Genomic DNA, 14254 nt, shown 5'->3' on the forward strand with positions numbered 1-14254 from the left:
ATCAGTCATTCAAAACTTATCTCTTTGACCTCAAGTATCATCCCAAAATGAGACATGATCTTGTGGCAAACCACAACAAAGAAACGAGGTTAGTTTAGACTAGAAGAGATTCAAAAATGTATCATAATATAACCTCTTCATGATTACACAATGCACACTACATATCTTTTCAACCAATACCCAACAACACATAATCGTTTACAGACCCGCATGATATTTAATTTCCCAATAGCACATCCAGAGAGAGAATTAGCATGTCCAAACAGACATTTTGCGCTCTCGATCAGCAGTGATCTCTTGGCAGAATCTTTGCTAGATAGCAAGGTCTTTTGAATGGATGAGATATGAACTTTGAACACACCTCCAAGAACTTTTAGTAATCCATCAACATAATCTTGAATGTGGATTATTCCCATCTCGGACATGTAGCTCAAAAATGCTAAAATAACGAAAATAAAATTTCAAGATACCTTTTTGGAAAGTTATCCATTAGTACGAAATATACTTTTAACATCAAGAATGTACACTTCTTTAAGGGTTCCCACAACCATCAAAATGAAGATACATAAATACACCAAGTCCCTGCTTTACATAGCAGGGGAGCAATCCATCTCAATGGTTTAGTACTTATCAGGGCTTCCAAGCATCACATAAACACTATTCTTTATGTTACAATGTGATCTTTGTATCAGCTTCTTTTATCCGAGTATATCTCAAGATGTATTATAATTCTCTGGTTCAATCTCCTCTCCTCTCTTCTCTGTCTCACCAACTCCACACTCTGTGAAAATGGTTTGCATTGTTGTCAGATGTCCTATTTGACCTCCAAGGATGATTACAAAATCTGTATCTCTCTCTCTCTCTGGTGGGGGGGTGGGGGGGGGAAATATACAAAATTTAGCCTCAGCTCTCCTACATGCTCAATCCAGTATTGTTATCAAGAGCATCGAAAGTTCCTATATATTCCATCCTGCATAGACATGGCTGTGCATTTGCAGGTACATGAACACACAAAGTTGGATGTACTCTTGAAGGAATTGGAATCACCATGAATAATTTATTTTCCAGTCTTCCAGCATGAATCTTTCTCGTCACTCCACAAACATCGCCCCATGTAAAGAAGCAAATAGATTATGCAAAAATCTTTTAGCATGACAATGTAGACAAAAGCTTGGCTCCTTGAATGAGCCCTTTAACAAGAATATCATGAATTGTGATGAAACTCTCTCTGCGAATAATTCTCAATCTTTGTTGCTGTGATAATCTATCTTTTGGTGGCTTCATACAGTCATGAAACTTCTCCAGATCTCCTATTTGAAGGTAGACCCATGCCATAGTCCATAATGTCTCTGGAAGTGGCATTATTCCAGCCTCCCTCATACTTGTAAAGATTTGCATAGCTGACATGGTATTACCCGAGTGACTGTATGTTTTTATGAGAGACGTAAAGCATCGAGCGTCTGGATTGCCGCCACATTCAATATAAGAGTGGAAAACGTAATGTATCTCGTCAAATTTCCCAGCCAATCTCAACATATCCATGAGCAAAGTACATGACGAAGCCTCTAGAACATAGCTTTCTTGCAGCATATTTTCTAGCAAGAAAATAGCTTTTTCGTGCCATTTTGCAAGAGAATAAGCATCCATCAAAGCCGTAAAAGTCTCTTGATTAGGAGGCTCTGATATAGAGTCTTTCATGTAGTTGAATACCCACAATGCAGCTCCCGCATTCTTAGCAATGGAAAAATCTTTGATAATAAAATTGAACGTGATAAGAGAGAACTTAGCACCTTCTTCTCGCATTTCAATCAGGAGCGAGCGAAGAGGTGGAAACATGTCATTTCTTGAAAGGATTCTCAACATTGTTATCTGGTTAAAAAGGTCATGTTTCAGACCTTGTTCCAAGGTTAGCCAATGAAAAAATTTCCATGCGATAATTGGCTTTTGGATGCGCCTCGATAACACTTCATAGATTGTCTCATGGGTCCACTTGATTTTTGCTTGTTTAAGGGCCAAGACGGTCAAGGGATTCCATGTTTTTAGAATTTTTTCCATGTGTAAGTGACTAGGATTCTCTCCACCAAGATTCCTTCCACTAAGATTCTTTCCACTAGCACCATACAACTCGGAGCCTTCTGTAGACAGGTATCCAGATGCAACTTTTTCCATTAGTTCTTCCTCTGAAAGCTCAGGCCACACTTCTTTGCCAAATAATAAAGCTTGTTTCTCCCCACATTCCTCATAAATTCTCCTGATACCATTGCAAAATGGGTAACCAGGGCGATCACATACAAATCGCAAGTGCTTACTGAACTTCTTCAACACCATGACATTACTGAGCTTAGCATGTGCTACCATCAGGGAAGCATATGAAATCATAGTTGGAAACATATCGATTTTTATCATGTGCTCAACAATTGCATCAGCATCATCTAACTTGCCAAATTCTACAAGATGGTCAATAAAGATCGATACAGTTCTTGGGTTTGGATCAAGCCCAGCGTCTATCATCTCGGAGAAATGCTTGATAGCTTCATCAAACCTCTTTGCTTTAGCATATATATCGATCACAGATGTCCATAATGAGGCTGACGGCTTGATTTCATCATTCTTTGCATCTTCCCAATAAGACATTACTCCATCAAAGTCACCACCACATGCTGACCAATACATCACATCACGGTACAACATGGAACGGATATTACAACCTGAATGTCGCACCTCATCGAACTGATCTCGCATTAGGGAGAATTTTCTGGATTCCCCTAGAGCATCTATGAATGCATGATATGTTCTAAAGTCATGAAAAAAACCTTGTGTTTTGAGCCAATTGAAGAACTGTATGGCTACTTCTATTTGAACTGTTTTTATGGCTTTTATCACCACATGGGCATTCATGGATGATAAATAGAATTTTAATTCTCTCTCTGTTTCTTCACACCATTGACTCTTACAAAGAATTTCACATACCTTACCTATTGTTTTGGACTCTCCAGAACGCCATGGTAGGTACTCTTCTTCATCCTTTGCTTCCAAGGAGAAATTGCGCCTTGACACAAGAGACGTTCTCCTTGAAATATTACATAAACAGCAGCTGCATTTAAAACCTAATCCTACGTCGAACACCAACTTATTTACATGTTTGCTTGCATTTCGATGCACATGGCAAGCTCCTTGTGAGAGAACTTTGTGACGATGAATTGACGTTGAGGCCTCCATAGCCGAAGGACCATTGATAAAGGAGGAAACCCTACACAGAAACAGAGTAAAGTTTCCCCTGTTCTTGCCCATAACAAGTTTAGTTTGATGAATGTGTCAGCATTTGTATGCATCCATCCCTCTCCTTCAAATGAAGGCATGAAGAGAAAAACTTGGAAAACGAAGCAATCCCTCTCCTTAAATTGAAGGCATCAAGAGAAAAACTTGGAAAACATGGGAATATCGGAGAGAGTGATGAAGTTCAAGTTCTTTACTCGCTCATGTCTCCATGTCGACAAGAGCTATACCATGAGGGAGTTCTTTACTCGCCTATGTCGATGAAAGTTATACCACATGGAGTTCTTTACTTGCCCTTCTCTAGGATAATCAATGTAACTGAGTGCATGGTTAGCCGGAGGATAGGTGTAACCTAGCAAATAATTCAATAAAAAGTGATAGTTGGTCAGTCAACCAAAAAATATAGCTTTAATGGCAGCCTACGAATATTGCCCATGGTAACATAGACATACATGATCGTATAGTGATTCATCTTGTAACATGACCCATTGTAACATTACTAAGCAAACATCTTTGTGTTTAGCTCTATGCTTCTCTATTTGATGAGGAAAGACTTAGGGGATTGATTGGCATGCAACATTTAAATCGTTTGATGGCACTAATCATCATGACCAACCAATTATTCTAGTTAGTTCCTAAGTACACACATCAAAGCACAATCTGATGAAGAGTACACCTATATAGTTACAAAGGATAAGTGAGACACGAGCAAATTGAAATGTACTAATCAAAACTTACAATGTTAACCTAAACTATAACAATTAACTTTCCAAATTCTTCATGCAGATCATTTGCAATTCAATTTGATATACGTCCCTAATTCCTCCTAAACAATAGCGCTCCCTTCAAAATACCACATCAATTGCATCCACTAATTTGCACACATATCAATAGCTATTCTAAGACACTAAAATATGCCTACGTACTAGTAACATAACAGCAACTTTACTAGGATCTACATAATGGCATCTCTTAAAATCTTGCACATTTCAAACACACCCTTAAGGTTTTCCCAGAAACCATGTCTTTGAAAACAATTGCCATATTTTGAGTGTCATTGACTTTCATAACAGATTAAATGCACCGAGCTTGTCTATCAATATTGCAAGCTACAAAATTCTAATTTTTATAAATCGTTAATCAAGGAAACAATCTCTTAAATTAGTCACTAAACAAGATTAAATAGTAATTAGTATGACTATTTAACTATCAGTCAAAAACTCTTATCAGTTTGGTCTAACCAATTGTCCAAAGGTAGCTTGGCAATTCTACCAGAGTCCAATTGTCCACAAAAACCATGCAAATAAAATTGGAAGAAGCGTGTGCAGACAACCAGCAATAATTCATGAGTATAACAGTAGAGCAACAAATAGAAATCAAAGAGCTTAAAGCACTCTTTTTCAAGTTCAATACGGGTCTTGATATATAACAGCAAATTTGTTTAGTAAAATATGTTGCCATACATAAAAAGGACATGGCATTAATCATATATGCTACAACCATCATATATTGTAACTCCCTACATTGAAAGTACAGGTCAATCCTAAAGACTTCATATGACTAAAGAAAACAAAGATCAATGTGGTTCACCTACATCACCATGTCTGTTCTATAACAGGGGTTGGGGTTTATATTCAGCCTTCTGTGTTATATTCATCAACCCATTCTCCAATTGAATCAAAAAGTTCCATGGTGTCTTCACTTTCCAATGGGACTTTCAGAAAAAACAACACGGCATGTCTATAACAGACACAAAAAAGGCTCTCTATCAATATAGGAAGGCTTCAAAAGAAAGAAAGAAACACCATGCCATGAAGCAATGAGACAGTGACATCTCATTGTTGTCACAATCTCATCGATCATAACAATGTGAATTTGGTTTTTTTCATTCAGGATGGATGGATGGATGGATGGATGTGATTTTGAATCACAAGCAAAGTGCAAAAGAACAATGATGTTATAGCCTTTTTCTGCTCTACATTCCATTTAACACTTTTTAGTAGTGTGTGTAGACTTCGCCAACCTCAAGCTGATCTGATTTGCCAGCCTCAGCTATTGCTTTTGCCGCCGCTTCACCAGGAGGAGGATGATCAAATTTGCATGTTAGTGCATATTTGCAAGTTCCCGTCTTCATGTAAAACGGGCAAGCTTGCTCACCCTGAACCATGGAAGATAAGTTTAAAACACATGTATAATACCACATCGTATATGCCATGGAAATATCTTAAATAATATTAATAGTACATAGTAAAAAATCACATGGTATATGCCATCAAATATGTTAAAAATGTGGTAAATTGCATATGGTATATGCCATCAAATATGTTAAAAATGTGGTAAATTGCATATGGTATATGCACAGAAATATGTTTAAAATGTAAAAAAATATGGTTCATGACATAGAAATATGTTAGAAAATGTACAAATCACAGCATATATATGATTTTATAGAAAAGATGAAACCCAACAAAAAAGTAGCATTACCTCCCGCCTTGGATATCCAGCAAGTGTAAGTTTGACAGGGTCTACTTGTGCAGCCTCTTTTCTCCCAAGAGGATGGTGAAATTTGCAGGTGGTTGCAAATTTACAAATACCTGTCTTCATGTAGAACTGAAATCAAGATTACAAACATTATATTAGATTTGCATCTTTTTTAGTTGCACAATCTATTGTTTCAAAAGAAAATTGTTGTGTAATGTCATTAACATATGTGAGAAGCGGTTATAATTTTTATTTCTAATTTCAATCTTTCATACTAAGAAAATGGTACTCAACCTGTTTAGATAAACTTTTGATAAATTAACTAGATGATCTGGTAGATAAATTAATCTTTTAAAAACTAGTAAGAGATAAGACTAGACAAAATGCTTCAAAATGGTGGGCAAGAAACTACAATTATAAGAGCAAATTCATCATAAACCAGTGCTTTTGCAAAATAATGACGTTTTTGTTTCTTTGCTTTATCAATGACAACGCAACGAGCAAAGATATATAAATTTCTGGGACTTAGTACCGCGCATGCAGTTTCACCAGGCCGTTGAGGGAGCATTGCAGTTTGCATTAAAGACTGCAATCCGAAATCTGTAACTGGTAAACTCATCCCATATTCTGAAAAATTCTGAAACAATAATAATAAACAATTTTCAAGCTCATTATAAAAATCAGTTATGAGTAAAGCACATAACATGAGAAACTCTCGAAATAAATGATAAAGAAATCAAGCATATTTAATATCGGAGCGGAGGAAAGCATGTCACATTTCTGAAACTTACCCCAGGGAAAATTGAATAATTCCCATAAGCTCCAGGTAATGTGCTCAACACACTTGTTTGATTTTGTGTTCCTATAGTAGACATGCTTGCTGTGATGTGAATGCATAACTAAAGGTTAAATTAGATACATGAAAACCTACATATATAATACGAAAGACGTAAGTTACCGTGTATATACAAACACATTATATATGTTATGGGGAACAGTTTAAGTTATCCCACGGTACCTGGCTTTTCTGGATGATTGTAGCGACAAGCCGATCCAAATTTGCAGCTGAAGGTTCGTAATAAATCAAGCAAAAGAGACAAGACCCATCATCCAAACATCATTGGAAGGAACACAAACAAAACGTACTTATGTTCTCTAATCCATAATAATACAAAAATACTGAGTAAAATATGTAAGTGTTTACACGGCAGTACCTCCCAGTCTTCATGTAAAAGGTGCACTCAGTTTCACCCTGTAATACATTAAACACAAAGCATGTAAGGTCAAAAAACATTCAAAACGTTTCATCACATAATACAATCAAATAACAATCCGTTCATCTAAATCAAATTAAATTTATATACCGATCACCTTCTAGACACTTTCACGAGTTAAACCAAAACTTTGATAATCTCTTGCAAGTTAAACCAAAATTCCAATGAATTGTAAAAGTTTGCAGATGCTTACAGGTCTAACAGGCAGGCCTTTTGCATTAAATGTAGAAGCAGGCTTCACTGATCCATTTTCACCATGATAATCACCATTAGTTACTATCGAAGAAGAAAGCTTTGTAGTTGTATAAGTTTTTGCCACGTCTTCATTAGTTCCTTTGTCTTCAGGGTGATTAAACTTGCATTTGGATCCAAATTTGCAAATTCCGGTCTTGACATAGAACTAGAGGAGCATAAAAGCTTGTTACATAACAAAGATAAGAAAGAAAATGATTGTAAAGGGAATATCAATAGAAGCAGATAGAAAAGCTTACTGAACAGTCAGGCTCCCCTGAACGTACTGGCAACACTTCAGATTTACTGGTAGTTGTGGTCGCCTATGCACATCAATGTATCAAAAAAGTGATAATAACTTATCCAAGATCAAACAAAGGGAATTCAGTTATTATGAAGGGAGTTTGCAAATTCCAGCAAAAAGAACCACAAAGACAAATGAAGCTTGATAAATTAAACAAAATTTCATTCAGAAAGTGACTCAAAATGCAAAAACCAAAAGTCTAACTAAGGGTGATTAATTGAGGACTGCATCTCTCTCTCTCTAAATGTTGACAATTATTCCATCCTAGTCAATTGTTAGGACAAGAAAAGTAGACAAATCATGCATTAAAGAAAGAATTGATAGAGGCATAAGAAATATCAAAGGAACATTGGTAAGAGGAATATCAATGGCTTGACCTGTCTATAGCACAAAGACGTGTTAATGTTAGCATTCATTCAGCAGCGTTTGTTTCAAGTTTTGATCTTATACAATCTATTATGTATTCCTACTTACCATAAGCTCCCCTCCAAAATCAATCTTAATTACTTTCTTTCATGTTATTCCTTCCACCATGTCTTCACTAGTTCAACACGTTGTCAAGCTCTTTAATGTTTTTCATGCGTAATATCCCCCTCTATTATATCATCAATACATAGAAGGTATATTATATAGTCAAACTGTCAACGTATACTCTCTTACTATAAGTAATTTTCCATAATTGATCTTAATTATTTATTTCATTTTTATCTTCCCTTTTTCAAGATCTTTCATGCCTTCATCCAGAACATCTTCAACATAAATTTTTATATCCTGCTCTATTACATGTTCCAAGGACTTTGCATTGCCTTCCCATTTATCATCATCAACATGATCCACTTTTGCATTGTTGTGAACATATTCACCATATTCAACACCTAAAACACATGTTTTTTATGCCCTCGAGAACCTCAAATACACTAAAAATTTCTAAATCGTGTAGATCTTTGTCAATAAAAATTACTCAAGAGGGATAAACTCACATTGCTATCATCACAAATACCATGAAAAGCCTTATATCTCCATATTTCTTCAAGATGTCCCCTTTCTCCTTGTGGCTCAAAAATATTGCTAAAAAACATCTTGATAGACCTTCATCAAGACCGCTAATATCTTCAGCATAAGATTCACCTTCACCGTCATCATCTATGGTTGCTGCTTCTATACCATGTTATCATCACACATATCAGTTTGTGTACCCATAAAACGCTTTATATCTCTGTTTATCTTCAGCATGATCTCTTTTCATCTTGCAGCTCAAAAATATTGCTAAAACATCTTGAAAGACCATCAAGACCATCAATATCTTCACCATAAGATTCACTTTCACAACCATCATCTGTGGTCGCTTCTTCTATACCATATTCTCATCACAAATAACTTAAAATGCACTGCCTACTTGCCACATCCAAGATTATCGTCATTCATGCCCAAGCTTAACCATTAGATTTGTATGTATCTTCACCGCACTGTATTAAAGTCTTCTATATGGGCTTAAAACCATCAAATCTCCAACAATTGACTTGATTTAGGCCCAAACACAGAATTTAATGGCATCTATACACCCGTTGAGGAACGGTGTATGTTAGAACTTACTATAGTGAAGTCTGACCACTTCATATGCTACAATATACATGAAAAGTTTGAAGTTTGCTTTCAAACTTTAACATAACGAGGTCAACAAACAGTTTACTCCTAAAACAGATTCCTCCTAAAAAAGAAACTGAAGAGGAAATATGCACACAGATTCAATGCATTGAATAATTTGTAGCACAATTGGCTTAACTGAACAATGATTTTAAACAGACAATAATTAGAAGTAAAAGAGAAACCTTGAGGAAACGTAATAATACGGCAACAATAAAATGAAGCCATACAAACATAAAATTCATGAGCTTTACATAATCTTTACACCATAAGACTATCATCACAGTCAAGATGCATAGAAGAATGAAAATCAATGAGGTTCTATTGTGCTACTCGCATCTCAGAGTCAAAACATAGTTGTATACTTGAAAAACGAACAATCTCACCTTAAGATTTCATGCACCATGAAAGCTAGGAAAAAGGAAAACAAGAAAAAAATTACAGACACAAGAGAAAAACTGTCTAGAGGGGAGAAAAAGATAAGTCTCCCAAAGCAATGGGGGCAATTAGGACAATCTTATAATTAAATGAACTTACTACCATTCCTACCAAGAAACTAACAATTATATTGGATCAACGGTGTGGGTTGGATATTACGTAGCTTTTTCATAATAGAAAACACGATTTAACAAATTACAATACACCATATATAGACAAGCTGAAGAACTAGATGTATGAATCCAAACCCTTGATAATAATATAAAAGGAAAACCTTCGAATTAGACTATAGTGTGGTAAAATGTATCAGAAAGATAATGCCTTCAAAAGGACAGTAAAAGTAAGTATAAAATGCGTTCAGAAAGAAGATAAGAGTAGATGGAATCCTTGTCTTAAAAGTAAGTGTATGTGAACATGTATATATAAATGAGGTATTATAAGAGTATGAAGGGTTGCACCTCCTTCCAGTCTGGGATGCCACCAGCTGGGACCCACGCGGGATGATCATACTTGCACGTAATTCCGTAGCTACACATCCGTGTCCTCATATAAAAAACACAATCTTTTTCTCCAGGTCTTTGAGGATATATAGGGAGCATCGGAGCCAATTCGAATCTAGCCCTCTTGGACATTGCATCCCCAGACTTTACCAAAAAGTATAATATATATGTGTCTTTGATTATCATATAATTAAATTTTAGATTTAATATCAATGAGTTATTCATATTCATCATAAAATAAACGCATGCAGAATAAGCATAAATAGTTAATACAGAATACGGAAAACCATCCATGTTTGTTGAAGTATATGCATGAGAGATTGGGCACAAGTACATGAATATACCACCATAAATTACCATAGTAGAATTACCATCATAACATGATAGAGAGATATTGTATATATCGTCACACGCAGTATCCAGCAAAGCCCGTGCGATTATTATGTACCAATGCAGAAGAAGAAAAACAAAAGCAGACAAAAAATGAATGTCAGATAATTATATATAGCTGATTTTTTAATCAAATATACCATAACTACTGGTATAATATGATGACAGAAGGTTCAAACGATGCCCAAATTTTAATAACTCTGATACTTAATAATGCACTTCAAAATATTAAGAAAAAACTCGGCCAGAGAGAAAATAGATAATAGAGTCTTGATGAAAATCAAAACCTCGCTCAAATCTATACCATATCGGTATTTTCATATCATCACTGGAAGGAATATTAGATGATAAATACCAAGGATGCAAAATGCACCTTCAAAATACAATAGTCTCAGCCCAAGGTTCCAAATCATTTTTTTCTCGTAACAAATTTGTTGTACTTTTGAGCACAAGAAGGTATCATATACATAGATCAATAGTAAATCAATCTCCTCACTGAAACCTTTGATAAAACCGCTTAAATCAATAGTTCAAGCTTAAAATGATACGTTAAAGAATTTTATTAATATAATGCAATTCAAAAGAATAGCATAACTCTCAGCTTGGAAAGAGAATTGGTAAGATGTAACTGGAGAAAACATTCATGCTAAATATATTTATGATTATAGAATGCACTTTAAAGCACTGATTTACAAGATGGTATCATGGTTCATGATATATAAACCAACAATAGATTGATCTCATCACTAGAATTCCATGAGACATCCATCTCTTAATTAACTATATTGCATAAGATCAAATTTAAATATTATAATTCTCTGGTGAACTTTTCTTAACCATGTATAAACTTGAGGAACGATTTTGGAATTTATATGAAAGCATGCACGAGTTCTTTTTAGCATTCTTTCTTTTGTAGTTAGAAAAATCTAGTTCTTCTATTCAGTTAACATCACATTTTCCAGACTAAATGAGCATGAAAGAAACCCAAACCCAATACGGTTTCATTATTCATTAAGAGAATGGAAAACGTTTTATAATTTCGGGTTTCAAGTTCACAAATAGAAAAAAGATGTTCCTAGACAATTACGGTTTGAGCCCACGAATTGAAAAGACAAACTAAACCATTAGGGTTTTTATTGTTTACACAGAGAAAGGACACACAAAGTAACTTTTTATCATCTAAAATTTCAACTTCACAAATAGAAAAAGAGATATTTATTGGCTTCTGGATTTTAACCACTAATTGAAATTAGTTTCTTTAAACATTTCGGGTTTAACCACAAACTTAGCATAGCTATCGCTTAAATCCTATATGTTTAAAGGTTTAAAGGTTTCGACCTCTACACATAACAGAGCTTTTTACCTTTTTGGGTTTCGACCCAAGTTTTTTTACAGCATTTGGGGTGTCAATCTCTACATAAGAAAGAGCTTTTAGTCATCTAGAATGTTAATACGGAAAACAGAATAGAAATTCTTTCTCGTTTAGAATTTCAATCTAGAAACGTAACACGGATTGTTTTTAACATTTAGAGTTGATCTCACAAACAGAGTATAGCTTTTTTATTGATTAGCGTTTGCTTGCGACTAACAGAAAACATACGAGTGGCACATTTAATGTTTTATGTTAGCGTTTCAGCCCACAAACAAAAACGAAAGAAACGCCCTTCCTTTCATCATTTCGGGTTTCAAACATCAATAAAAATAAAACCAAAGGAGGAACACATGACAACGCAGAAAATGAAGAAGATAATTACAGACTTTTGCCAGGGTTTCTTTTGTTTTTGTTTTTTTTTTGAAGAGAAGAGAGACTTAGGGTTTCTTGTGAGGCAGTAGAGAACACAGTTTGTTTGTTTTTTTTTAAAAGGAAAACATAAGAGAAAGTAGAATAATTAGGTTTTCTCAGGTCATGTCTTCTGAAAGAAAACACAGAAATAAAGAAAGAGAAAAGTGTCGAAAGACAGCAAAGTATAAGGGATTTTCTTAGAAATCGAGAGAGAGAGAGAGAGTGAAAGAAGGGGGGGGGGGGGGGGAGATGAGCATACCTTCTTTCTTCACCAACAGAGCGCTTGAAAGAAGAAGAAGAAGAAGAAAGATGAGCCTGGAAACAGAAGGAAGGAGAATATTATTTACTGTTGAAGAAGAAGAGGAAGGGGGGGGGGGGGGGGGGGGGGGGAGCTTCTCGGATTCTGATCAATATAGCGATGGCAAAGAGGGCATGGTGTCTGTCTGTCTGTCTGTCTGTCTGCTTCCTTCCTTTCCTTCCCTTCTTCCTTTCCTCCTCCTGTTCTTCTGTCTGTCTATGAGAGTGAGTGAGAGTAGAGTGAGTGAGAGAGTGAGCCAGCCAGCCAGTCAGTCAGTCAGTCAGTCAGCAGAGAGTCCACTGAGATGAGTGTGGAGAAGGAGCGGTTCACAAGAAGTAGCCATACCAGAATAAAACCCTAGTTTCATATTGCCAGAGCCAGAGCCGGGTGCTTGCAGGGGTCTCTCGTACACCTTTTCAGTTCTCGATCGATCGATGTATGTATGTATGTATGTATATATGTATGTATGTATCGGATCGGACAATGGCTTCCATGGGTCCATTGGTCGATGCCGCCCCTAAAAAAGTGCTCTCCACATGGTGATGAAATACGTTACGTGGCCAGGTCGATTGACCATATGGGAGTTTGGCTACCAATAGAGAGGCACACACGCTCTGCTTTGGGCTCCCTTCTCTGCTCTGAGGCGCACTTCCACTAGTGGGTCGATCTAGTGTCGGGTAGTATATGGCTCGCAATTCATATTGGACCAATTGCACTTTGCATTCGATTTTTGGTTGATACTATGAGATTGCCCTCGAGTTGAGGCATTGAAACTCTATCCCCAATTATACATGACTGCGTTGGTTCAAGCAAGAGGCATTTTCATGTGGCTGTTGGCTAGCAATTAGTAGGAGCATATGCTTTGTATTGATTCTCGTCTCTACCTTCAACCTACATCTTGTGCATGTGGAGGACATTGCTGGGAACAATGTTTCGAAACTAATTAGAGGGGCAACATCGATGGCACCGTCCTAGATTTGTAACTTGCTAACCATGTGGTGGCATTCAAAATGCATCATGGTTTTTCTACTGGTTGCTCTACTATGAGAGAAAAACATCATTGCCTCTTTGAAGGCACCATGAACTAATAATGAAACGAATATATATCGAGGAAATTAAGTTTCGTTTTTTTTTTTGAGGGGTGGGGTGGGGGCTGGATGATAACATGACATCAAGATAAATGACAAAAATTGAAGTTTTAAGTTTAGGGATGTTTCTTGCCAACTGTTGAGTGACAACAAGATAGATTATACAAAAGACATATAGTTTTATAGTGTCCACCTCAATTAAGTATTGCATATCACATATGACATTGCGGATACGAGGTGATGATTGATGGAATAAAAAAGAACATGGATAGTGTTCATGTTGCTAAAACATTGGTTGTTGAAGCAACAAACTATTTAGCTCAGTAGACTAATGTGAACCATCCAACCCTGAGCATGAAAAGAGATAATCTAGCGCATGCAGGACAACTCTTATGTTGTTGTAAAAAAAACATCGTATTTGTTAATATAGTGCTTTAGCTTTGTTGTCACTCTTGACATTGTGTTATCCACAAAAGCAGAATATTAGGTTTTGGATTGATGCAACTTATGACAAAATGGTTTAGAAAATGGGATGCATTATAGTTGT

At 36.0% G+C, this 14254-nt stretch overlaps 2 protein-coding genes across 3 annotated transcripts; both read right to left on the bottom strand.

The window, feature by feature from the left end:
- Nucleotides 1–106: 106 nt before the first annotated feature.
- On the bottom strand, nt 107–3416 carry LOC147868680 (pentatricopeptide repeat-containing protein At5g66631-like). The gene is made up of 2 exons (XM_087322293.1): nt 576–3416; nt 107–326 (listed from the first exon to the last, which is right to left on the bottom strand). Exon 1 carries the CDS (start codon nt 3289–3291, stop codon nt 1147–1149), a length of 2145 nt encoding a protein of 714 aa, XP_087178419.1. The 5' UTR covers nt 3292–3416; the 3' UTR covers nt 107–326; nt 576–1146.
- Nucleotides 3417–4672: 1256 nt separating this feature from the next.
- Nucleotides 4673–10627, bottom strand: LOC147868681 (zinc finger CCCH domain-containing protein 37-like). 2 transcript variants are annotated; one of them, XM_087322311.1, is made up of 9 exons: nt 10107–10627; nt 7523–7585; nt 7225–7431; nt 6972–7009; nt 6776–6822; nt 6549–6619; nt 6290–6394; nt 5761–5886; nt 4673–5434 (listed from the first exon to the last, which is right to left on the bottom strand). In XM_087322311.1, the coding sequence occupies exons 1-9, from the start codon at nt 10506–10508 to the stop codon at nt 5273–5275; spliced, it is 1221 nt and encodes a 406-aa protein (XP_087178437.1). In that variant the 5' UTR covers nt 10509–10627; the 3' UTR covers nt 4673–5272. The 2 variants fall into 2 exon arrangements, with proteins under 2 accessions (XP_087178437.1, XP_087178429.1); XM_087322303.1 differs by having other exon boundaries at nt 6549–6637; nt 10107–10620.
- Nucleotides 10628–14254: the final 3627 nt, after the last annotated feature.

Source organism: Azolla caroliniana, unplaced genomic scaffold (assembly GCF_043228905.1).
Source record: "Azolla caroliniana isolate FFs.n. ecotype wild unplaced genomic scaffold, voAzoCaro1.0.p SCAF_1, whole genome shotgun sequence".
Taxonomy (NCBI): Eukaryota; Viridiplantae; Streptophyta; class Polypodiopsida; order Salviniales; family Salviniaceae; genus Azolla; species Azolla caroliniana.

Bases quoted from the DNA above. Each gene is read 5' to 3' on its own strand.
- LOC147868680 (XM_087322293.1), bottom strand. From the start codon at position 3,291: ATGGGCAAGAACAGGGGAAACTTTACTCTGTTTCTGTGTAGGGTTTCC.
- LOC147868681 (XM_087322303.1), bottom strand. From the start codon at position 10,508: ATGGTAATTTATGGTGGTATATTCATGTACTTGTGCCCAATCTCTCAT. The intron at 7,432-7,522 runs GTAAGCTTTTCT...ATGCTCCTCTAG, and splicing joins CAGGGGAGCCTGACTGTTCA to TTCTATGTCAAGACCGGAAT. The intron at 6,395-6,548 runs GTAAGTTTCAGA...TTATTGTTTCAG, and splicing joins ATTATTCAATTTTCCCTGGG to AATTTTTCAGAATATGGGAT.